The following is a 26966-nucleotide window of genomic DNA, read 5'->3' on the forward strand; positions in this document are numbered from 1 at the left end:
CCTGCACCGAGCTCCGATACTCGGTAACTCTCCCTGCACCGAGCTCCGATACTCGGTAACTCTCCCTGCACCGAGCTCCGATACTCGGTAACTCTCCCCCTTCACCGAGCTCCGATACTCGGTAACTCTCCCCCTGCACCGAGCTCCGATACTCGGTAACTCTCCCCCTTCACCGAGCTCCGATACTCGGTAACTCTCCCCCTGCGCCGAGCTCCGATATTCGGTAACTCTCCCCCTGCACCGAGCTCCGATACTCGGTAACTCTCCCCCTGCACTGAGCTCCGATACTCGGTAACTCCCCCTGCACTGAGCTCCGATACTCGGTAACTCTCCCCCTTCACCGAGCTCCGATACTCGGTAACTCTCCCCCTGCACTGAGCTCCGATACTCGGTAACTCCCCCTGCACTGAGCTCCGATACTCGGTAACTCTCCCCCTGCACCGAGCTCCGATACTCGGTAACTCTCCCCCTGCACCGAGCTCTGATACTCGGTAACTCTCCCCCTGCACCGAGCTCCGATACTCGGTAACTCTCCCCCTGCACCGAGCTCTGATACTCGGTAACACCCCCTGCACCGAGCTCCGATACTTGGTAACTCTCCCCCTGCACCGAGCTCTGATACTCGGTAACACCCCCTGCACTGAGCTCCGATACTCGGTAACACCCCCTGCACTGAGCTCCGATACTCGGTAACTCTCCTCCTGCACTGAGCTCCGATACTCGGTAACTCTCCTCCTGCACTGAGCTCCGATACCCCGTAAATGGACAAATGGGATCTAGGTAGGATTTTGGTGAAACGGTTACTTAAACCATTGGCACAGTGGTGCTCACATTGTTGGAACATACACAGAATGCTGGATGTCCTCTTCGGGAAGTAAATCCCAAATGAGATTTCTACAGTTTTATCTGATCTTGACTAAAGTTAAGTTTTTATTTATTAATGTCACAAGTCTTCTGACTTAAACACTGCAATTAAGTTCCTGTGAAAATGCCCTAGTTGCCAGGGGCCTGTTCGGGTACACTGAGGGAGTATTTACCACAGCCAATGCACCTAACCAGCATGTCTTTGGGATTAGAATGTCCCTCGATTACTATCTGTGTTCCTGAGACTGCATCCCAGTGTGTGTGGAACTGTCACCCAGTGAGAGTCAGTGTGTGTGGAACTGTCCCCCAGTGAGAGTCAGTGTGTGCGGAACTGTACCCCAGTGAGAGTCAGTGTGTGTGGAAATGTCACCCAGTGAGAGTCAGTGTGTGCGGAACTGTACCCCAGTGAGAGTCAGTGTGTGTGGAACTGTCCCCCAGTGAGAGTCAGTGTGTGTGGAACTGTACCCCAGTGAGAGTCAGTGTGTGTGGAACTGTACCCCAGTGAGAGTCAGTGTGTGTGGAACTGTACCCCAGTGAGTGTCAGTGTGTGTGGAACTGTCCCCCAGTGAGAGTCAGTGTGTGTGGAACTGTCCCCCAGTGAGAGTCAGTGTGTGTGGAACTGTACTCCAGTGAGAGTCAGTATGTGTGGAAATATCCCCCAGTGAGAGTCAGTGTGTGTGGAACTGTACTCCAGTGAGAGTCAGTATGTGTGGAAATATCCCCCAGTGAGAGTCAGTGTGTGTGGAACTGTACCCGAGTGAGAGTCAGTGTGTGTGGAACTGTCACCCAGTGAGAGTCAGTGTGTGTGGAACTGTCCCCCAGTGAGAGTCAGTGTGTGTGGAACTGTACCCGAGTGAGAGTCAGTGTGTGTGGAACTGTCCCCCAGTGAGAGTCAGTGCCTGATGAGTGGGTGAGATATTACATGTACACATCAGTGGCATTGAAGATTTATTATTCACTGCAACACCATGCATCTTTGCCAAAGCAGCAATATAACATTCAATGTGAGCTCCCTGTCACTTGCAAACACAAAAAGGTACACACCCACTTATCAAACAGAATCAAGTTGAGGCAGACTACCTCTCACCTAATGTACCAGGGAGAAGAACCATCTGACCTGAACAGAACCAAGAGGAGAACATCATGAAAAGGAGGGCAACAAATTTTAAATAGTATGAAATTAAAAACAGAAGTTATTAATGGGGTTTGACCTAATATCGACATAACACCTTTCTGATTTCATCCCAACATGCTTTCTGACTAAGGGAATGTCAGGGAACATTTGAAAACTGTCAAAGCTGAAGGCTCTATTTCCAAAGGTGTGAAGCACTCAAAACAAACTGGATGAATTCATAGTTCTGATCAGAATGAATACATTTAATCTCAAGTCATTACAGACACATCGTTGCAAAGTGACCAAGGTTGGGAGCTAAATATTGCAGCATATTTAACTTTTGGAGGATATAGGAATAAAGGAGGTGTGGCCCTGATAAGAAAGGACAGGATGAAGAAAGTAGAGAGAGAGGATCTGAGCTCAGCAAATCAAAATGTGGAATCAATTTGAGTCAAGTTAACAAACTAACAATGGTGAGAATTGTTTACAGACCTCCTATCAGTAGTTGTACATACAGAACATAATTCAGGAGATTCGAGCTCCATATAACAGAGAAAAGACAGTAGAGTCATAGAGGTTTACAGCATGAAAACAGGCCCTTCAGCCCAACTTGTCCATGCTGCCCTTTTTTTTTAAACCCCCAAGCTAGTCCCAATTGCCCACATTTGGCCCATATCCCTCTATACCCATCATACCCATGTAACTATCTAAATGCTTTTTAAAAGACAAAATTGTACCCGCCTCTACTACTACCTCTGGCAGCTTGTTCCAGACACTCACCACCCTCTGTGAAAAAAATGCCCCTCTGGATACTTTTGTATCTCTCCTCTCTCACCTTAAACCTATGCCCTCTAGTTTTAGACTCCCCTACCTTTGGGAAAAGATATTGACTATCTAGCTTATGTATGATTATTTTATAGATCTCTATAAGATCACCCCTCAGCCTTCTATGCTCCAGAGAAAAAAGTCCCAATCTATCCAGCCTCTCCTTATAACTCAAACCATCAAGTTCTGGGAGCATCCTAGTAAATCTTTTCTGCACCCTTTCTAGTTTAATAATATCCTTTCTATAATAGGGTGACCAGAACTGTACACAGTAATCATGGAGAACGTCAACTTGAAATGAAGGGGAAGATGTATAAGAGGGATTGAGTCAGTAAGGATTGTATTCGCTGGAGTTTGAGAAGGATGAGGGGGAATCTCATAGAAACCTATAAAATTCTAACAGGGTGAGACAGAATAGATGCAGGAGGGGTGTTCCTGATGGTGGGAGTGTCCAGAACCAGAGGTCACAGTCTAAGGATACAGGGTAGATGGCATAGGTCTGAGATGCGGAGAAATTTCTTCACCCAGAGAGGTGAACCTGTGGAATTCAGTACCACAGGAAAGAGTCCAGGGAAAACATTGTGTGTTTTCAGGAAAGAGTTGGATTTGGCTCTTGGGACGAAGGGGGTGCATGGAAAAGGAGGGAAGGCAGGATCAGGCTATTGAGTTGGATGATCAGCCAAGGCCATAATGAATGGTGGAGGGCGTTTGAAGGGCCGAATGGCCCACACCTGCTCCTATTTTCTATGTTTCCATGTTATAGACTGGGTATACCAAATTTGCAGTAATAGAGCAGTGGATAAGTTCATGGAATGTGTACAAGATAGATTTTAGTTCATAACTTTCAGCTACTGACTAGGGAAGTGATTATTTTAGATCGTGTCTTGAGTTAGGATTCATTAATAACCTTGTAGTAAAAGTACCAATTGGGAAGACTGACCATAGTAGAGTTTAATTAGGAAACTAAAATAAAAGATATGAAACAGGCGAGCACTGCAGCATTTAAATAATTAATTTACAGTTTGCAACATACATTCCTTTAACCCATAGAAACTACACAAAAAAAGTGGACCAATCTGGTTAACAAGAGGAATTAGAAATTGGACCAAAGCAAGCTGATAACTTTGCTTTAAACAGTCACAAGGCCAAGGAACAGGAGGATTTTAGAATTTAACAAAGGTGGAGAAACTGTTCAGTATAGAGAAAAGAGAATAGGAGAGTAAACTAGGGAGATTGTAAACAATTCTGCAGGTATATAGAGGGATTAGCAAGAGTAAATATTTAAGGCAGAGACAGGTGAAATTAGAATGAGGAATAAGGAATTGATAAAAACTTTAAAACAAATAATTTGTCCCTGTCATCACAGTAAAACAAAAGAAAAATCCCAGAAATAATGGGGAGGCAAGGTTTAAACAAGAATGAAACTTGCATCATCTCAGTGAAGAAAGATTGGAGAAATTAGACCAAGTGACAACAAATTCCCTGAACCTGCTGACTGGCATCCTGGGGTTTTAAAAGAAGCTGCAGAATTGTGTTTCAGATTGTTCAGAATTGCTGAGATTCCTGTACAGCTCTAGTAAATTGCACAAAGTTCAGAATGACAGAATACTGGATGGAACATTTAACTAACTCAAGAAACATGGTGAGCGAGGGAACCTCAAGGATCAGAGCGGGAAGATGTGGTCTTTCACAAGACAAAGCGAGGTCCAACAGAGAGAGAGAGAAAACGAGACCTGGAATCTGAAATGCAGAGGAATTAACAAGATAGGTAAGTGATTTCTGGTGAGTTTTAAGGTTCTTTCTTTTACTCTAAACTGGGGCAGTTGGTTAAACTAGTACTGGTGAGATAGACAGTCTATATTAAATATATAGCTTAGCTAGTCAAACTATTTGAAATAACTACAACTAAATATGGAGTGATATTTCCAAAGATAAAATCCAAATTCCTTTAATAAAACACAATATGGCAGGGCAGGTGATGCGAAAGGGGGTGGACATCAGTGTGATCTGCCAGAACCACGTATGCAGCACCTGTCTGCAGCCCGAACTACTTTGGTTCAGAGTTGGTGAGCTGGATTCCGAGTCACAGACTCAGGATATGTCATAGAGGGGGCAAGTTACCCGGACGCTTTGCTCCAGAAAGCAGGGGGAAGGTTACCTGGACACCTTATTCCATAGGGCACGGGGTAAGTTACCTGGATACCTTGTTCCATGGCGCAGGGGGAAATTTACGTGGACACCTTGTTCCAGAGGGCAGGGGGAAAGTTACCTGGGCACCTTGTTCCAGAGGGCAGGGGGAAAGTTACCTGGGCATCTTGTTCCAGAAAGCAGGGGGAAAGTTACCTGGACATCTTGTTCCAGAGGGCAGGGGGAAAGTTACCTGGGCACCTTGTTCCAGAGGGCAGGGGGAAAGTTACCTGGACACCTTGTTCCAGAAAGCAGGGGGAAAGTTACCTGGACATCTTGTTCCAGAAAGCAGGGGGAAAGTTACCTGGACACCTTGTTCCAGAGGGCAGGGGGAAAGTTACCTGGACACCTTGTTCCAGAGGGCAGGGGGAAAGTTACCTGGACATCTTGTTCCAGAAAGCAGGGGGAAAGTTATCTGAACACCTTGATTTAAATTAATTAATTCAGGAGAGGAAACACGTGGGAGGAGATTTAGAACCAATAATGGACAAGACAACAGTATAAGGTATTGAGTTGGGGAATGATAACCAGAGTGTGACAGGAAGAGTATCTAAACGCACTTGTGCACCAGCAGATAGAGTCATAGTAGGGAAAAAGGGCAAAAAGACAGAATGACAGACTCTTTATCTGAATGCACGCAGCATTCATTACTAGATCGATGAACTGATAACACAAATAAAAATGAGTATGATATGATGTCCTCCCAGATGGGACATAAAGTGTGACGAGTGATTCAGAGTTTTGAAGAGAGAATTGGAGATCAGGATGTTTGAGTCGATTCCCCCGTGTTAGAGTGTAAATTGTTGGCTCTTGTCTGGGAAATTAAGAAAATAAAAAGCGTGGTTAAGTATACATGAGCTAAGGTTCTGGTAGAAGTAAGAGATATTTGGTTTTACTTATCAAATATTTTAAACACATTTAAATGTCTCAGAAGATATGGAGAGAGAGTTGGCTAAAGCAGAATGGGAAAATAGGTAAAATGGTAGAGAAGCAGTGGCAGATATTTAAAGACACATTTCATAACTCTCAACAAAGATAGATTCCATTGAGAAAGAAAGACTCCAGAAGAAGGATTCATCACCAGTGACATAACTATTCTATGTTTCTATGATTCTATTAAGCGTTGTATTAAATTAAATCTCCATTACAAGGGAGGAAGTGTTAGGTTTTTTAGGGAACATTAAAACTGACAAATCCCCAGGGCCTGATGGCATCTATCCTGGACTGCTCAGGGAGATGAGAGATGAAATTGCTGGGCCTCTGACGGAAATCTTTGTCGCTTCTTTGGACACAGGTGAGGTCCCTGAGGATTGGAGGATAGCGAATGTGGTACCGTTGTTTAAGAAGGGTAGCAGGGATAACCCAGGAAATTATAGGCCAGTGAGCTTGACGTCCACGGTAGGGAAGTTGTTGGAGAGGATTCTTAGAGACAGGATGTATGCGCATTTAGAACGGAACAATCTCATTAGTGACAGACAGCATGGTTTTGTAAGAGGGAGGTCGTGCCTTACAGATTTGGAGGAGTATTTTGAGGAAGTGACAAAAATGGTTTACGAAGGAAGGGCCGTGGATGTCGTCTATATGGATTTCACTGAGGCTTTTGACAAAGTCCCACATGGCAGGTTGGTTAAGAAGGTTAAGGCTCATGGGATACAAGGAGAAGTGGCGAGATGGGTAGAGAACTGGCTTGGCCACAGGAGACAGAGGGTAGCAGTCAAAGGGTCTTTTTCCGGCTGGAGGTCTGTGACCAGTGGTGTTCCGCAGGGCTCGGTACTGGGACCTCTGCTATTTGTGATATATATAAATGATTTGGAAGAAGGTGTAACTGGTGTTATCAGTAAGTGTGCGGATGACACGAAGATGGCTGAACTTGCGGATAGCGATGAGCATTGTCGGGCAATACAGCAGCATATAGATAGGCTGGAAAATTGGGCGGAGAGGTGGCAGATGGAATTTAATCCGGATAAATGCGAAGTGATGCATTTTAGAAACATAGAAAACTATAGCACAAAACAGGCCCTTCGGCCCCACAACTTGTGCCGAACATATCCCTACCTTTTAGGCCTACCTATAACCCTCCATCCTATTAAGTCCCATGTACTCATCCAGGAGTCTCTTTAAAGACCCTATTGAGTTTGCCTCCACCACCACTGATGGCAGCCGATTCCGCTCGCCCACCACCCTCTGTGTGAAAAACTTCCCCCTAACATTTCCCCTGTACCTACCCCCCAGCACCTTAAACCTGTGTCCTCTCGTAGCAGACATTTCCACCCTGGGAAAAAGCCTCTGAGAGTCCACCCGATCTATGCCTCTCAACATCTTATATACCTCTATTAGGTCTCCTCTCATCCTTCGTCTCTCCAAGGAGAAAAGACCGAGCTCCCTCAGCCTATCCTCATAAGGCATGCCACTCAATCCAGGCAACATTCTTGTAAATCTCCTCTGCACCCATTCAATCTTTTCCACATCCTTCCTGTAATGAGGCGACCAGAACTGAGCACAGTACTCAAAGTGGGGTCTGACGAGGGTCTTATATAGCTGCATCATTATCCCCGGACTCCTAAACTCAATCCCTCGATTGATAAAGGCCAGCACACCATACGCCTTCTTAACCACCTCCTCCACCTGCGGGGCCAATTTTTAGAGTCCTATGGACCCGGACCCCAAGATCCTTCTGATCCTCTACCGTACTAAGAGTTTTTCCCTTTATATTGTACTCCTTCATCCCATTTGACCTGCCAAAATGGACCACTACGCATTTATCTGGGTTGAAGTCCATCTGCCACTTCTCCACCCAGTCTTGCATCTTATCTATGTCCCTCTGTAACTTCTGACATCCCTCCAGACTATCCACAACCCCACCAACCTTCGTGTCGTCGGCAAACTTACCAACCTATCCCTCCACTTCCTCATCCAGCTTATTTATGAAAATGACAAACAGCAAGGGTCCCAGAACAGATCCCTGGGGCACACCACTGGTGACCAACCTCCATTTAGAAAAAGACCCATCTATACACACTCTCTGCCTCCTTTGGGCAAGCCAGTTCTGGATTCACAGGGCAGCAGCCCCTTGGATCCCATGCCCTCTCACTTTTTCTAGAAGCCTTGCATGGGGGACCTTATCGAACGCCTTGCTAAAATCCATATAAACCACATCTACCACTTTCCCTTCGTCAATGTGTTTAGTCACATTTTCGAAGAACTCCACCAGGCTCGTAAGGCACGATCTGCCCTTGACAAAGCCATGCTGAGTATTCTTGAGCATACTAAACCTCTCTAAATGCTCATAAATCTTGTCCCTCAGGATCTTCTCCATCAGCTTACCACCACTGAGGTTAGACTCACCGGTCGGTAATTTCCTGCGCTATCCCTATTCCCCTTCTTGAAAATAGGAACCACATCCGCAATCCTCCAATCCTCCGGCACCTCTCCCGTCTCCATCGAGGACGCAAAGATCATCGCCAGAGGCTCTGCAATCTCTTCCCTCGTCTCCCACAGTAACCTGGGGTACATCCCATCCGGACCCGGCGACTTATCTATCTTGATGCCATTCAAAGATTCCAGCACAACCTCTTTCTTAAAGTCCACAAACTCAATCTTTTCAGTCCACCGCAATCCCACAGTACATCCACCCAGGTCCTTCTCTGTGAAAACCGAGGCAAAATACTCATTAAGCACCTCTGCCATTTCTACTGGTTCCGTACAGATTTTCCCGCCTTCACCTTTTATAGGCCCTATTCTTTCACGTCTCATCCTTTTACTCTTCACATATTTAGAGAACGCCTCAGGGTTTTCCTTAATTCTACTTGCCAAGGCCTTCTCGTGACCCCTTCTGGCTCTCCTACTTTCCTTCTTTAATCCCTTTTGGAAGAAATAATGTAGGGAGGAGTTATACAATAAATGGCAGAGTCATCAGGAGTATAGAAACACAGAGGGACCTAGGTGTGCAAGTCCACAAATCCTTGCAGGTGGCAACACAGGTGGAGAAGGTGGTGAAGAAGGCGTATGGTATGCTTGCCTTTATAGGACGGGGTATAGAGTATAAAAGCTGGAGTCTGATGATGCAGCTGTATAGAATGCTGGTTAGGCCACATTTGGAGCATTGCGTCCAGTTCTGGTCGCCGCACTACCAGAAGGACGTGGAGGCGTTAGAGAGAGTGCAGCGAAGGTTTACCAGGATGTTGCCTGGTATGGAGGGTCTTAGCTATGAGGAGAAATTGGGTAAACTGGGGTTGTTCTCCCTGGAAAGACGGCGAATGAGGGGAGATCTAATAGAGGTGTATAAGATTATGAAGGGGATAGATAGGGTGAACGGTGGGAAGCTTTTTCCCAGATCAGAAGTGACAATCACGAGGGGTCACGGGCTCAAGGTGAGAGGGGCGAAGTATAACTCAGATATTAGAGGGATGTTTTTTACACAGAAGGTGGTGGGGCCTGGAATGCGCTGCCAAGTAGGGTGGTGGAGGCAGGCACGCTGACATCGTTTAAGACTTACCTGGATAGTCACATGAGCAGCCTGGGAATGGAGGGATACAAACGATTGGTCTCGTTGGACCAAAGAGCGGCACAGGCTTGGAGGGCCGAAGGGCCTGTTTCCTGTGCTGTACTGTTCTTTGTTCTTTGAAAGAAGACTTATTTAATGCTGCCAAGATTAGTATTGGACCAGAAGAACTGGGAAAACATTAGAAACCAACAAAGGGTGACTAAAAAAAAAGAGGGAGGAATTAGAATATGACAGTAAACTAGCAAGAAATGTAGAATTTCTTACTGTCTGCTTTTATAAATAAAAAGGAAGAGAGTAACTCATGTGAGTGTCGATCTCTCAGAGGATGAGGCTGCAGAATAATGGAAAACAAGGAAATGGCAGAGACTTTGGATTTTATATCCAACTAAATTCCAATAATAAAAGGAGAAAATTAAGGAGCAAAGAGTAGCTTCAAACAATCATTATCATAAAAACAGAAGTATTAGGAAACGAACAGGATTAAAGATTGTATCTGATACCCTCCACCTCTGGGTCTTAAGGGGAATGGCTGCAGAGAAAGTGGATGCACTGGTTGTAATTTTAAAAATTCCCTAGGTTATGAAAAGGTTCCAATGGATTGGAAAACTGCAAATGTAACACCACAATCCAGGAAACGAGGGAGATAGAAAGCAGAAAACTATAGACGGACTAGCCGAACTGGTTACTGGGAAAATGTTGGGGTCAGTTGTGGGTCATTTAGAAAATCATAACAGAATCTTAACATGGTTTTGTGCCACATAAAAGATTACAACACAAGATAGCAGCTCATGGGGTTTGGTGATATATTAGAGGATTGGCTAACGAACATGAAACTGAGTTGGAATGAATGGGTCATTTGCAGATTGGCTAACTGTGCAAGTGGAGTGCCACAGTTGCTGCACCCTCAACTTTTTATAACCTATATTAATGATTTGTTGAAGGGACTGAGTGTATATATGCAAATTTGCTGACAATACAGGAGAGGTATGATGGCAAGTTGTGAAGAGAACATGAAGAGTCTGCAAAGGGATGTAGGTAGTTTACGTGAGTGGGCAAAAATTGGATAGATTATGTATATTATGGGAAAATGTTCATTTTGCAAGGAAGAATAGAAAAGCAGAACATAAGTGGACAGAGACGGCAGAATGTCTGCGCACCGAGGGGCCCGGGTGGCGGCGCACATGAATGCAAAAGGTTTGCATGAGGCTGAAGTAATTGCAAAGGAGCCGGGGTATAAATGTGAGTAAATCTTCTCACAGTTGTGCCTTTCATTGGTGAGACCCTACATTGTGTACTGTGTACAGGCGGAAGTGTGAACAAACTAATTAACTTTTTTTTCGGTTATTTTTCCTGAATTCTTCAGCAGAGATGATGTCCGCAGTGATCTTCATTAGGGGGCATAAATTATTCATGTAGTTCCCAGATCAAAGAAGCTAAAAGTACCTTTGCAAACAAGGGGATTTTCTGGTGGGACATTCTCGAACAGGCTTGTCCAAAGGTTTGGATGGGTGAAGCATTTGTATATTTTCTCATTCAAAGGGCCAAAGAGCAAATTTTGGAAAGATAAAGTGTGGCACAGCAATAATCTTTATTTTTAAAATCAAGGTTGAGATTTGAAGGAGAGAAACAATGTCATAGCAATAAATTGTGAAGATAAAAAAGCAATAAAAGTCAGTGCATGTTTGAGAGTGAGTGGGTGTGTGTACACGTGATGGTGAGTGAGTGGAAAAATAGAGATTGGGTGTAAGGCAGACTCACACTAACTTCCACATTCATTCAGTGTCTCACACTCACCCTCACACACGTACTCCATGTTCCGCATTCACCCTCATCTGCTCACTCAGTTACTCATTTGTTCATGGATACTCACACAATTCCCTCCAGCCAGACATGAGGTTGTCCGCCCCCACAACGAAGAAAATTGAGGCTCCCTGAGGTCTGGGCAGCCCTTAGTTCAGAGGACCCAACAACACCACCAACTCCTCCCTCTCCAACCCCGAAGCTACAAAACTTGCACACACATTATATTTGATTACTCTACTGCAGCCTGAGGTCAGGGCCGTGGCTGCTGTTCAAGCCCAGGGCTGATTAGGCACACCACCCCAACACCCACCCTCATCCAAAGCTAGCCTGCCCAAGTTCCCAGCTTCCTGTGCACCTGCCCAGGTTATTGCCCAGTTCCCAGCCTCCTGTGCACCTGCCCAGGTTATTGTCCTGGTTCTCAGCCTCCTGTGCACTTGCCCAGGTTATTGTCCTGGTTCTCAGCCTCCTGTGCACTTGCCCAGCTTATTGCTCTGGTTCCCAGCCTCCTGTGCACTTGCCCAGGTTATTGTCCTGGTTCCCAGCCTCCTGTGCACTTGCCCAGGTTATTGTCCTGGTTCTCAGCCTCCTGTGCACTTGCCCAGGTTATTGTCCTGGTTCTCAGCCTCCTGTGCACTTGCCCAGGTTATTGTCCTGGTTCTCAGCCTCCTGTGCACTTGCCCAGGTTATTGCCCTGGTTCCCAGCCTCTGCGCGCTTTCCCAGGTTATTGCCCAGTTCCCATCTTCCTGTGCACTTGCCCAGCTTATTGCTCTGGTTCCCAACCTCCTGTGCACTTTCCCAGGTTATTGTCCAGTTCCCAGCCTCTTGTGCACTTTCCCAGGTTCTTGCCCCAGTTTCCAGCCTCCTGTGCAGACTCTAAGCATTTTTTGCAATTCTTTCCAGGAAGTTTTGAAGTTGAACTGTTACCTACACTTGGAGGATATGCTGGGCCAGTTCAAAATACTTCGTGGGTCACATCCAGCCCAGGCCGTGAGTGGACAAGCTTGATTTAGGCGATCGTTAACTCCACTAGCTATATAATTTATTCGTGTGGCTCCCAGAATCAAAAGCTAAAAGTTAATTCATTTAAATATCTATTGGACATCTCAGCTAACCTCTGTTCCCATGGAGATGTGATTCAGGTGGAGCCTTGGTTGAAATTCTGTGGGATTTTTTCACAAGATTTTGGGGTTATAGCTGGAAGGAACCCACCCAGTTGGTGGATGTAAGCCCTGTGTTCAGAAGGCAGAGGAACAAGAACTGACTAGGGCGGTTGATGGATGAGAACCGGTGGATGCGGTGTTTTTGGATTTCCAAAAGGCGTTTGATAAGGTGCCCCATAAAAGGCTGCTGAAGAAGATTAGGGCACACGGAGTTGGGGGTAGTGTGTTAAAGTGGATTGGGGACTGGCTATCCGACAGGAAGCAAAGAGTCGGAATAAATGGGTGTTTTTCCGGTTGGAGGAAGGTAACTAGTGGCGTGCCGCAGGGATCGGTACTCGGGCCGCAACTGTTTACCATTTATATAGATGATCTGGAGGAGGGGACGGAGTGTAGGGTAACGAAGTTTGCAGACGACACAAAGATAAGTGGAAAAGTGAATCGTGTGGAGGACGGAGAAGATCTGCAGAGAGATTTGGACAGGCTGAGTGAGTGGGCGAGGATATGGCAAATGGAGTATAACGTTGATAAATGCGAGGTTATACACTTTGGAGGAAATAATAACAAATGGGATTACTATCTCAATGGAAACAAATTAAAACATGCTACCGTGCAAAGGGACCTGGGGGTCCTTGTGCATGAGACGCAAAAGCCCAGTCTGCAGGTACAACAGGTGATCAAGAAGGCAAATGGGATGTTGGCCTATATTGCGAGGGGGATAGAATATAAAAGCAGGGATGTCTTGATGCACCTGTACAGGGCATTGGTGAGGCCGCAGCTGGAATACTGTGTGCAGTAGTGGTCCCCTTATATGAGGAAGGATATATTGGCATTGGAGGGAGTGCAGAGAAGGTTCACCAGGTTGATACCGGAGATGAGGGGTTTGGATTATGAGGAGAGGCTGAGGAGATTGGGTTTGTACTCGTTGGAGCTTAGAAGGATGAGGGGGGATCTTATGGAGACTTATAAGATAATGCGGGGGCTGGATAGGGTGGAGGCGGAGAGATTCTTTCCACTTAGTAAGGAAGTTAAAACTAGAGGACACAGCCTCAAAATAAAGGGGGGTCGGTTTAAGACAGAGTTGAGGAGGAACTTCTTCTCCCAGAGGGTGGTGAATCTCTGGAATTCTCTGCCCACTGAGGTGGTGGAGGCTACCTCGCTGAATATGTTTAAAGCGCGGATGGATGGATTCCTGATCGGTAAGGGAATTAAGGGTTATGGGGATCAGGCGGGTAAGTGGTACTGATCCACGTCAGATCAGCCATGATCTTATTGAATGGCGGGGCAGGCTCGAGGGGCTAGATGGCCTACTCCTGCTCCTATTTCTTATGTTCTTATGTTTAGCAGCTGTGGACCAGGAGAACAGAGCTATTAGAAACCAGGAGTGCTTCAAATTTCCTGTCATAGCCACTGTATAGTAATTTCGAATGAAGCAATCATTGGATTTATAAACAGGAGCATGGAGCACACAAGGAAGAAAGTTATGCTGAACCTTTAAAAATCATTCTTTAGGCTGCAGTTGCAATTCTGGGCACCACACTTTAGGAAGGATGATAAGACCACAGAGAGGATGCAGAAGAGATTAATTAGAATTTTGCCAGGATAAAGGAATTCAGTTACATGTTGAGAGGAGATTAGCTGGGGCTGTTTGCCTTATAGAAGAAAAAGGTTAAGGGCTGATTTAATAGCAGTGTGGAAAATTATGAGGGATTTTGATAGAGTAAGTGGGAAGAAATAGTTTCCAATGGAATGAGTGGTCCCACTCACCTGATGAAGGAGCAGCACTCCGAAAGCTCGTGAGTCCAAATAAACCTGTTGGACTTTAACCTGGTGTTGTGAGACTTTTTACTGTGCCCACCCCAGTCCAACGCCAGCATCTCCACATCATGGATAAAAAACCAGAGACAATATGACGATTTTTAAAATGTAATCCGAAGAAATAGGTAAAGTTTTAGATCATTTATATTTGTATGTGTGTGTGTTGGGCATAAGCCATAGCTTGAAGATAAATTTATATTTCTGCTGTTGAGTGTTAAGGAAGCTACAGTTTTAGTTTCACTTTAAAGGGGTTTTACATCTCTAAAGCAAATACAGGGTATAAAAAGCTGATTGCTAGTAACAAAGAGGCTACAGGACTTAGAAAGCAGTTTGAGGTTCAGTTGGTGATTATGCTGTGTGGTGCAGGGAACAGTTTCAGTCTCTCTCCAGCAAGACATGAAGGGAGAGTGCAGAGAGCAGGCCCCAAACTAACGAATAGAAAGGTCCTAAAACTAGGGAGAGGGGCAGAAGGAATTTCCAAGAGGACCTTCTAGTCAAATGGAAAGAACAGGAATCTGGATAAAAGTCTTGTTAAGTCGAGTTAAGAATGAGGAGCAGAGGCTCCAAGTTAAAGATAGGGCTGCAAGGTGCAAACCTGGAATAACGTGGGCTTATGAGAAGCCAGAGGTCCTAGTTAACCCAAAATTTGGTGATTCCTTATTACATGCCTGTGAAGTAGTGGTGATCTTTGGCATGCTTGGGTATCTAAGAGATTGCATGGAAGGCAAAGCTTGAATGTGTGTGGCACTCCAATGCAGAGGAACATTGGAGGCAGAGGTTGAAATCCTGGGGCTGGATCCTTGGTGATGACATCCAAGAGAAAGCCTCATTTGGGGGAACGTACCAAAGTGTGTTCTCTGAGAGCAGAGTTTGGAAACCTTCATGTTAATGTCATAGTTCCAGTGAGTCCAGTTGGCTTACAGTGTGAACTGGGGAGGGGGGTGGGGCGGTTAGTCAGAGTGGAGCTGGGGGGTCAGAGTAGAGTTGATGAGAAATCTGTCAAAGTTGCTTTGGGTAGCATCTGGTTTCAGAGTGTGGTTAATCTAACCACACTTTGCCTGTTGGTTTACATGGACTGCGTATTTAATGACAACATGAGTATAAGATGGATTTTGGAACTTTTGTTATCCTAACGAATGTGTATATATCTATAAATATATAGTTGGGATGAAGGAGTAGTGTCATATGGTTCATCTTTGCTTGTTTAATAAATGTTTTATTCTTCTGTTAAAAGTACATCAGCAGCCTCCTGTTCAGTAGCAGTCCCCCACATTTCTAAACAAAAATAAAAGTTAGGATCTATCAAGCTGGCTTCAACCCTAGGGTCTGACTTATCCAATATTAACATCAGTTACTATAAGCGTGGCGGAAACAGCTTCAATAATAATAACTTCCAAAGGGAAATTGATAAATATTTCAAAAGGAGAAATTTGTAGGGATACGGGCAAAGAGCAGGGAAGTGATTAAATAACAAAGCTCGTCAAAGCGCCAGCACAGGCACAATGGGCCAAAGAATAATCTCAAGTTTAGATACTGAAGAGGGCAGAATACAGAAACAATGAGAGGCAGGAGTAACTCTACAGAACGGCAATGTAACATTCTACTCGATCCAAAAACCTTGAGAATTATATACACAGCAAACAATCTATACACTGGGGCAAAATGAAGTGAATCTTTAACTGTTAAGAGTTGAGAAGAACAATTACCTTTATCCACAATGTCCCACACCTCTACCTTCACGATATCATCAGTCGCTGCAAAAAAACACAAGGTATAATTTGTACGAGTTAGCTGGACAAGTGGAAATTTCACTTACTTTACAGCTGCATCAGAGACTGAGATCACAGACAGTGACTTAAAAAGAGCAGGATTAGCAAATCAGAACAGAGTGTGAAAAAAAATGGGAGCTGAGAGTCAGTGTGGAGAAATAAATAGAGCAGGAGCTAGGAGTGAGACTGGAGTTAACCACGGCGGAGCCGGAGGAGGGTCAGAGGGGAGGGGGGTGAGGGGGGTGTGGCCTGGGCGGAGCTAGGGCGGGTGGCCTGGGCGGAGCTGGGGGGGGTGGCCTGGGCGGAGCTGGGGCGGGGGGGTGGCCTGGGCGGAGCTGGGTGGGGGGTGGCCTGGGCGGAGCTGGGTGGGGGGTGGCCTGGGCGGAGCTGGGTGGGGGGTGGCCTGGGCGGAGCTGGGTGGGGGGTGGCCTGGGCGGAGCTGGGTGGGGGGTGGCCTGGGCGGAGCTGGGTGGGGGGTGGCCTGGGCGGAGCTGGGTGGGGGGTGGCCTGGGCGGAGCTGGGTGGGGGGTGGCTTGGGCGGAGCTAGGGCGGGTGGCCTGGGCGGAGCAGGGGGGGTGGCCAGGGCGGAGCTGGGGGGGGGGCCTGGGCGGAGCTGGGGCGGTGGGGGTGGCTTGGGCGGAGCTGGAGCGGGGGGGGGGGGCCAGGGCAGCGCAGGGGGGGGAGTGGCCAGGGCGGAGCTGGGGGGGGGAGGGGGGTGGCCTGGGCGGAGCTGGGGGGCCTGGGCAGAGCTGGGGCGGGGGAGGGGTGGCCTGGGCGGAGCCAGGGGGGTGGCCTGGGCGGAGCCGGGGGGGTGGCCTGGGCGGGGGGGGGGGGGGGGGGTGGCCCTGGGCGGAGTTGGGGGGGGGTGGCCTGGGCGGAGCTGGGGTGGGGGGGTGGCCTGGGCGGAGCCAGGGGGCTGGCCTGGGCGGTGGGGGGTGGGGTGGCCTGGGCGGAGCCGAGGGGGGGGTCACGGCGGAGCTGGGGGGGGGGGTCACGGCGGAGCTACCTCGCATTAAGTTGATCTTTCTCTACGCCTTAGAATCATAGAAATAGAATCATAGAAATCATAGAATCCCTACAGTACAGAAAGAGGCCATTCGGCCCATCGAGTCTGCACCGACCACAATCCCACCCAGGCTCTACCCCAATATATTTTACCCACTAATCCCTCTAATCTACGCATCCCAGGACACTAAGGGGCAATTTTTTTAGCATGGCCAATCAACCTAACCCGCACATCTTTGGACTGTGGGAGGAAACCAGAGCACCCGGAGGAAACCCACGCAGACACGAGGAGAATGTGCAAACTCCACACAGACAGCGACCCAAGCCGGGAATCGAACCCAGGTCCCTGGAGCTGTGAAGCAGCAGTGCTAACCACTGTGCCATTGTGCTACCGTGCCGTCCTATGTGCTCCCCACCCCCCCCCACCCTAACTCTGACTGTAACAATACATCCTGCATTCTCTTATTTCCTTCTCTATGAACGGTATGCTTTGTCTGTGTAGCGCGTAAGAAACAATACCTTTCACTGTATGCTAATACATGTGACAATAAATCAAATCAAATCAAATTCCGCAGTGGGAACAGAATGAGTGAGACGTCGTGGCACATTTCAGTACCAACATCATCGAAGAAGCAGGTATTCAGCAGATGTTCTGCAGCTAGTGAGAAGTTAAAAGTAGGATCTCAAAGGCACTCATGTTTGAATCCTTCCCAGTGACACACAGCAGCCAGAGTGGAAATCCTAAGATGGGTGCGGGGTAAATCAGTGAGTGGCTGGTTTGTAGCGTGATGCAGCAGGGAGATTCTCAGGGCACTGGGACCAGTTCCAGGGCAGGAAACTCCCAGTCAAAAGGAACAGGTTGCACCTCAACAAGGCCGGGAGCCTTGCGGGGAGGTTCAATAGTGTGGTTAGAGAAAGTTTAATTACATTTGCAGCAGCATGTACTAACAGAACAGAGAAATAGGTAAATAAGTCCAAGTGTCAGATTGTACTAGAGAAAGAAGTAGTTCCATATTAGATAGGATCAGATGAAGAAACACTGGAGGATTACAGACAGGTTTGTAATAAGGTAGCGAGATTTTTGAACAGTAAAGGAATTAAGGGTTATAGTGAGTGGGCGGGTAAGTGGAGCTGTGTCCACAAAAGGATCAGCCATGAGGCTTGAGGGGCCAAATGGAGGCCTACTCCTGCTCCTAGTTCTTATGAATACATGCATGTGAATACAGTGTGTGCTGAATAAGGTTTGGTGAGTGACAAGCAGAAATAGCAACGTGGTAATGCAATGTCATAACAATAATGACATTTTGCTTAAAATGATGTGGACATAATGTTCAAAAATCAAGAAGATATGAAGGGAAGTGGGCTGGGAGAACAGATCAGAAAAAAACAAGAGTCATCGTCATACAGTCGTAGAGGTTCAGAGCATTGGAACAGGCGCTTTGGCCCAACTTATCCATGCTGCCCAGTTTTTACCACTAAGCTAGTCCCAATTGCCCGCATTTGGTCCATATCCCTCTATACCCATCTTACCTAAGTAACTGTGTAAATGCTTAGAGAAAATTGTACCCGCCTCTGCTACTACTCTGGCAGCTTGTTCCAGACACTCACCACCCTGTGTGTGAAAAAGTTGCCCCTCTGGATCCTTTTGTATCTCTCCCCTCTCACCTTAAAGTATGCCCTCTAGTTTTAGACTCCCCTACCTTTGGGAAAAGATATTGACTTTCTAGCTGATCGATGTCCCTCATTATTTTGTAGATCTCTATAAAATCACCCTAAGCCTCCTATGCTCCAGGGAAAAAAGTCCCAGTCTATCCAGCGTCTCCTTATAACTCAAACCATCAAGTCCCGGTAGCATCCTTGTAAATCTTTTCTGCACTGAGAAAATGTGTTAGAAATCCTTGAAGAGGAAAGGACAGAATCCATTTGCACAGAGTTAAGAAGCAAGAAAGGGTCTGATCACACGACTGGGGGTATTCTACATTCCTCCAAATAGCAAAAGAGAGGAGCGTATCTGCAGGAAAACCAGAGATGTGCAAAAGTGAAGTAGCATTGACACTGAGGGACTTTACCCAAATATCGATTGAGATTGTGTTAGTGTAAAATGGGAAGAGAGAAGGGAATTTCTGAAAAATGTTCAGGAAAATTTTGTTGATTGCTAAGTTCTCGGATCAACTAGGGAGAATGGATTGCTGGATCTGATACTGAGGAAGAAGCTGGGTCAAGTGGACCAAGTGTCTGTGGAGAAAAACTTGGGTAAGAGTGATTAACCTATTATATTTAGATTAGTAATGCACAACAGCAAAGGGCAATCCAATACAGAAATTCAAGATTGGAAGAGGGATCATTTCAAGGATAAATAAGAGTCAGAACAAAATGGAACCAAAGATTAAAAGACACATCTAAACAGGAGGAGGAGATGGCCATTCGACCCCTCAAGTCTGTTCTGCCAAACAAAGAAATCATGGCACCGGGCGCTGGCGTCACACAGCCACCGGGCCCCACACAGCGACCGAGCCCCGGGCCCCACACAGCGACCGAGCCCCGGGCACCACACAGCGACCGAGCCCCGGGCGCCACACAGCGACCGAGCCCCGGGCACCACACAGCGACCGAGCCCCGGGCACCACACAGCGACCGAGCCCCGGGCACCACACAGCGACCGAGCCCCGGGCCCCACACAGCGACCGAGCCCCGGGCGCCACACAGCGACCGAGCCCCGGGCGCCACACAGCGACCGAGCCCCGGGCCCCACACAGCGACCGAGCCCCGGGCGCCACACAGCGACCGAGCCCCGGGCGCCACACAGCGACCGAGCCCCGGGCGCCACACAGCGACCGAGCCCCGGGTGCCACACAGCGACCGAGCCCCGGGCGCCACACAGCGACCGAGCCCCGGGCACCACACAGCGACCGAGCCCCGGGCGCCACACAGCGACCGAGCCCCGGGCACCACACAGCGACCGAGCCCCGGGCACCACACAGCGACCGAGCCCCGGGCGTCACACAGCGACCGGGCCCCGGGCACCACACAGCCACCGGGCCCCGGGCGCCACACAGCCACCGGGCCCCGGGCGCCACACAGCGACCGAGCCCCGGGCGTCACACAGCGACCGAGCCCCGGGTGCCACACAGCGACCGAGCCCCGGGCACCACACAGCGACCGAGCCCCGGGCGTCACACAGCGACCGAGCCCCGGGCGCCACACAGCGACCGAGCCCCGGGTGCCACACAGCGACCAAGCCCCGGGTGTCACACAGCGACCGAGCCCCGGGTGCCACACAGCGACCGAGCCCCGGGTGCCACACAGCGACCGAGCCACCGGGCGCCACACAGCGACCGAGCCCCGGGTGCCACACAGCGACCGAGCCCCGGGTGTCACACAGCGACCGAGCCCCGGGTGCCACACAGCGACCGAGCCCCGGGTGCCACACAGCGACCGAGCCACCGGGCGCCACACAGCGACCGAGCCCCGGGTGTCACACAGCGACCGAGCCCCGGGTGCCACACAGCGACCGAGCCCCGGGCACCACACAGCGACCGAGCCCCGGGTGTCACACAGCGACCGAGCCCCGGGCGCCACACAGCGACCGAGCCCCGGGCACCACACAGCCACCGGGCCCCGGGCGCCACACAGCGACCGAGCCCCGGGCACCACACAGCGACCGAGCCCCGGGTGCCACACAGCGACCGAGCCCCGGGTGCCACACAGCGACCGAGCCCCGGGCACCACACAGCCACCGGGCCCCGGGCGCCACACAGCGACCGAGCCCCGGGCACCACACAGCGACCGAGCCCCGGGCACCACACAGCGACCGAGCCCCGGGCGCCACACAGCGACCGAGCCCCGGGCACCGGCGTCACAGAGCGACCGAGCCCCGGGCACCACACAGCGACCGAGCCCCGGGCACCACACAGCGACCGAGCCCCGGGCACCGGCGTCACAGAGCGACCGAGCCCCGGGCACCACACAGCGACCGGGCCCCGGGCGCCACACAGCGACCGAGCCCCGGGCGCCACACAGCCACCGGGCCCCGGGCGCCACACAGCGACCGAGCCCCGGGCGCCACACAGCGACCGAGCCCCGGGCGCCACACAGCCACCGGGCCCCGGGTGTCACACAGCGACCGAGCCCCGGGTGCCACAGAGCGACCGAGCCCCGGGTGCCACAGAGCGACCGAGCCCCGGGCGCCACACAGCCACCGGGCCCCGGGCGTCACACAGCGACCGAGCCCCGGGTGTCACACAGCGACCGAGCCCCGGGCGCCACACAGCCACCGGGCCCCGGGCGCCACACAGCGACCGAGCCCCGGGCGCCACACAGCGACCGAGCCCCGGGTGCCACAGAGCGACCGAGCCCCGGGCGCCACACAGCCACCGGGCCCCGGGCGCCACACAGCCACCGGGCCCCGGGCGCCACACAGCCACTGGGCCCCGGGCGCCACACAGCCACCGGGCCCCGGGCGCCACACAGCGACCGAGCCCCGGGCACCACACAGCGACCGAGCCCCGGGCGCCACACAGCGACCGAGCCCCGGGCACCACACAGCGACCGAGCCCCGGGCGCCACACAGCGACCGAGCCCCGGGCGCCACACAGCGACCGAGCCCCGGGCGCCACACAGCCACCGGGCCCCGGGCGCCACACAGCGACCGAGCCCCGGGCACCACACAGCGACCGAGCCCCGGGCGCCACACAGCCACCGGGCCCCGGGCGCCACACAGCGACCGAGCCCCGGGCGCCACACAGCCACCGGGCCCCGGGCGCCACACAGCCACCGGGCCCCGGGCGCCACACAGCGACCGAGCCCCGGGCGCCACACAGCGACCGAGCCCCGGGCACCACACAGCGACCGAGCCCCGGGCGCCACACAGCCACCGGGCCCCGGGCGCCACACAGCGACCGAGCCCCGGGCGCCACACAGCCACCGGGCCCCGGGCGCCACACAGCGACCGAGCCCCGGGCGCCACACAGCGACCGAGCCCCGGGCACCACACAGCGACCGAGCCCCGGGCGCCACACAGCGACCGAGCCCCGGGCACCACACAGCGACCGAGCCCCGGGCGCCACACAGCGACCGAGCCCCGGGCACCACACAGCGACCGAGCCCCGGGCGCCACACAGCGACCGAGCCCCGGGCACCACACAGCGACCGAGCCCCGGGCGCCACACAGCCACCGGGCCCCGGGCGCCACACAGCGACCGAGCCCCGGGCGCCACACAGCGACCGAGCCCCGGGCGCCACACAGCGACCGAGCCCCGGGCGCCACACAGCGACCGAGCCCCGGGCGCCACACAGCGACCGAGCCCCGGGCACCTCACAGCGACCGAGCCCCGGGCGCCACACAGCCACCGGGCCCCGGGCGCCACACAGCGACCGAGCCCCGGGCGCCACACAGCCACCGGGCCCCGGGCGCCACACAGCCACCGGGCCCCGGGCGCCACACAGCCACCGGGCCCCGGGCGCCACACAGCCACCGGGCCCCACACAGCCACCGGGCCCCACACAGCCACCGGGCCCCGGGCGCCACACAGCCACCGGGCGCCACACAGCCACCGGGCCCCACACAGCCACCGGGCCCCGGGCCCCACACAGCCACCGGGCCCCGAGCGCCACACAGCGACCGAGCCCCGGGCGCCACACAGCGACCGAGCCCCGGGCGCCGACGCCACACAGCGACCGAGCCCCGGGCGCCGACGCCACACAGCGACCGAGCCCCGGGCACCACACAGCGACCGAGCCCCGGGCGCCGGCGTCACACAGCGACCGAGCCCCGGGCGCCGGCGTCACACAGCGACCGAGCCCCGGGCGCCACACAGCGACCGAGCCCCGGGCGCCACACAGCGACCGAGCCCCGGGCGCCACACAGCGACCGAGCCCCGGGCGCCACACAGCCACCGGGCCCCACACAGCCACCGGGCCCCGGGCGCCACACAGCCACCGGGCCCCGGGCGCCACACAGCCACCGGGCGCCACACAGCCACCGGGCCCCACACAGCCACCGGGCCCCGGGCGCCACACAGCGACCGAGCCCTGGGCCCCACACAGCCACCGGGCCCCGGGCGCCACACAGCGACCGAGCCCTGGGCGCCACACAGCCACCGGGCCCCACACAGCCACCGGGCCCCACACAGCCACCGGGCCCCACACAGCCACCGGGCCCCACACAGCCACCGGGCCCCGGGCGCCACACAGCCACCGGGCCCCGGGCGCCACACAGCCACCGGGCGCCACACAGCCACCGGGCCCCACACAGCCACCGGGCCCCGGGCGCCACACAGCCACCGGGCCCCACACAGCCACCGGGCCCCACACAGCCACCGGGCCCCGGGCGCCACACAGCGACCGAGCCCCGGGCGCTGACGCCACACAGCGACCGAGCCCCGGGCGCCACACAGCCACCGGGCCCCGAGCGCCACACAGCGACCGAGCCCCGGGCACCACACAGCGACCGAGCCCCGGGCGCCACACAGCCACCGGGCCCCGAGCGCCACACAGCCACCGGGCCCCGAGCGCCACACAGCGACCGAGCCCCGAGCGCCACACAGCGACCGAGCCCCGGGCACCACACAGCGACCGAGCCCCGGGCGCCACACAGCCACCGGGCCCCGGGCGCCACACAGCGACCAACCCCCGGGCGCCACACAACGACCGAGCCCCGGGCGCCACACAGCGACCGAGCCCCGGGTGTCACACAGCGACCGAGCCCCGGGCGCCACACAGCGACCGAGCCCCGGGTGTCACACAGCGACCGAGCCCCGGGTGTCACACAGCGACCGAGCCCCGGGTGTCACACAGCGACCGAGCCCCGGGTGTCACACAGCGACCGAGCCCCGGGCGCCGACGTCACACAGCGACCGAGCCCCGGGCGCCACACAACGACCGAGCCCCGGGCGCCACACAGCGACCGAGCCCCGGGCACCACACAGCGACCGAGCCCCGGGCGCCACACAGCGACCGAGCCCCGGGTGCCACACAGCGACCGAGCCCCGGGTGCCACACAGCGACCGAGCCCCGGGTGTCACACAGCGACCGAGCCCCGGGCGCCGACGTCACAGAGCGACCGAGCCCCGGGCGCCGACGTCACAGAGCGACCGAGCCCCGGGCGCCGACGTCACACAGCGACCGAGCCCCGGGTGCCACACAGCGACCGAGCCCCGGGCGCCGACGCCACACAGCGACCGAGCCCCGGGCGCCGACGTCACAGAGCGACCGAGCCCCGGGCGCCGGCGTCACACAGCGACCGAGCCCCGGGCGCCGACGCCACACAGCGACCGAGCCCCGGGCGCCGACGTCACACAGCGACCGAGCCCCGGGCGCCGACGTCACACAGCGACCGAGCCCCGGGCACCACACAGCGACCGAGCCCCGGGCGCCGGCGTCACACAGCGACCGAGCCCCGGGCGCCGGCATCACAGAGCGACCGAGCCCCGGGCGCCGACGTCACAGAGCGACCGAGCCCCGGGCGCCGGCATCACAGAGCGACCGAGCCCCGGGCACCGGCGTCACACAGCGACCGAGCCCCGGGCGCCGGCATCACACAGCGACCGAGCCCCGGGCGTCGGCATCACACGGCGACCGAGCCCCGGGCGCCGGCGTCACAGAGCGACCGAGTCCCGGGCACCGGCATCACACAGCGACCGAGCCCCGGGCGCCGGCATCACATAGCGACCGAGCCCCGGGCACCGGCATCACACGGCGACCGAGCCCCGGGCGCCGGCGTCACAGAGCGACCGAGTCCCGGGCACCGGCATCACACAGCGACCGAGCCCCGGGCGCCGGCATCACACGGCGACCGAGCCCCGGGCGCCGGCGTCACAGAGCGACCGAGTCCCGGGCACCGGCATCACACAGCGACCGAGCCCCGGGCGCCGGCATCACACAGCGACCGAGCCCCGGGCGCCGGCATCACACAGCGACCGAGCCCCGGGCGCCGACGCCACACAGCGACCGAGCCCCGGGCACCACACAGCGACCGAGCCCCGGGCGCCGGCATCACACAGCGACCGAGCCCCGGGCGCCGGCACCACACAGCGACCGAGCCCCGGGCACCGGCGTCACACAGCGACCGAGCCCCGGGCGCCGGCATCACAGAGCGACCGAGCCCCGGGCGGCGACGTCACAGAGCGACCGAGCCCCGGGCGCCGGCATCACACAGCGACCGAGCCCCGGGCGCCGACGCCACACAGCGACCGAGCCCCGGGCGCCGACGCCACACAGCGACCGAGCCCCGGGCACCGACGCCACACAGCGACCGAGCCCCGGGCGCCGGCGTCACAGAGCGACCGAGCCCCGGGCGCCGGCGTCACAGAGCGACCGAGCCCCGGGCACCGGCGACACACAGCGACCGAGCCCCGGCCGCCGACGTCACACAGCGACCGAGCCCCGGGCGCCGACGTCACACAGCGACCGAGCCCCGGGCACCGGCGCCACACAGCGACCGAGCCCCGGGCGCCGACGTCACACAGCGACCGAGCCCCGGGCACCGACGTCGCACAGCGACCGAGCCCCGGGCGCCGGCATCACACAGCGACCGAGCCCCGGGCACCACACAGCGACCGAGCCCCGGGCACCACACAGCGACCGAGCCCCGGGTGTCACACAGCGACCGAGCCCCGGGTGTCACACAGCGACCGAGCCCCGGGTGTCACACAGCGACCGAGCCCCGGGTGCCACACACCGACCGAGCCCCGGGTGCCACACAGCGACCGAGCCCCGGGCACCACATAGCGACCGAGCCCCGGGCGCCACACAGCGACCGAGCCCCGGGCGCCACACAGCGACCGAGCCCCGGGTGCCACACAGCGACCGAGCCCCGGGCACCACACAGCGACCGAGCCCCGGGTGTCACACAGCGACCGAGCCCCGGGCACCACATAGCGACCGAGCCCCGGGTGTCACACAGCGACCGAGCCCCGGGCGCCACACAGCGACCGAGCCCCGGGCGCCACACAGCGACCGAGCCCCGGGCGCCACACAGCGACCGAGCCCCGGGCGCCACACAGCGACCGAGCCCCGGGCACCACACAGCGACCGAGCCCCGGGCACCGACGCCACACAGCGACCGAGCCCCGGGCACCGACGCCACACAGCGACCGAGCCCCGGGCGCCACACAGCGACCGAGCCCCGGGCGCCGACGCCACACAGCGACCGAGCCCCGGGCACCGACGTCACACAGCGACCGAGCCCCGGGCGCCACACAGCAACCGAGCCCCGGGCACCGGCGTCACACAGCGACCGAGCCCCGGGCGCCGGCATCACACAGCGACCAAGCCCTGGGCACCGGCGTCACACAGCGACCGAGCCCCGGGCGCCGGCATCACACAGCGACCGAGCCCCGGGCGCCGACGCCACACAGCGACCGAGCCCCGGGCGCCGGCATCACACAGCGACCGAGCCCCGGGCACCGGCGTCACACAGCGACCGAGCGCCGGGCGCCGGCATCACAGAGCGACCGAGCCCCGGGCGCCGGCGTCACAGAGCGACCGAGCCCCGGCATCACAGAGCGACCGAGCCCCGGGCGCCGGCGCCACACAGCGACCGAGCCCCGGGCGCCGACGCCACACAGCGACCGAGCCCCGGGCGCCGGCGTCACAGAGCGACCGAGCCCCGGGCGCCGGCGTCACAGAGCGACCGAGCCCCGGGCGCCGGCGTCACAGAGCGACCGAGCCCCGGGCACCGGCGCCACACAGCGACCGAGCCCCGGGCACCGACGTCACAGAGCGACCGAGCCCCGGGCGCCGGCGTCACACAGCGACCGAGCCCCGGGCGCCGGCGTCACAGAGCGACCGAGCCCCGGGCACCGGCGCCACACAGCGACCGAGCCCCGGGCACCACACAGCGACCGAGCCCCGGGCACCGACGTCACACAGCGACCGAGCCCCGGGCGCCGACGTCACAGAGCGACCGAGCCCCGGGCAC

The 26966-nt window shown here is 55.3% G+C and overlaps 1 protein-coding gene across 4 annotated transcripts in view; it reads right to left on the reverse strand.

Annotated features, from left to right (window-relative positions):
• Positions 1-26966, reverse strand: part of LOC144502602 (rab-like protein 6) — a 203991-nt gene that overhangs the window by 151288 nt on the left and 25737 nt on the right. For 3 of the 4 annotated variants that reach the window (XR_013499360.1, XM_078226721.1, XM_078226723.1), the window contains exons 3-4: positions 15980-16027; positions 1952-1981 (exon numbers count right to left, since the gene is read on the reverse strand). Coding sequence is in view for 3 of the 4 variants with exons in the window: in XM_078226721.1 (XP_078082847.1) it covers positions 1952-1981; positions 15980-16027 (78 nt within the window). In the remaining variant the exon portion in view is untranslated. The remainder of the gene's footprint in view (positions 1-1951; positions 1982-15979; positions 16028-26966) is intronic. The other variant, XM_078226722.1, reaches the window with a different exon arrangement.

The sequence above is a fragment of the Mustelus asterias genome, chromosome 13 (genome assembly GCF_964213995.1).
Source record: "Mustelus asterias chromosome 13, sMusAst1.hap1.1, whole genome shotgun sequence".
In the NCBI taxonomy this organism is placed as follows: domain Eukaryota; kingdom Metazoa; phylum Chordata; class Chondrichthyes; order Carcharhiniformes; family Triakidae; genus Mustelus; species Mustelus asterias.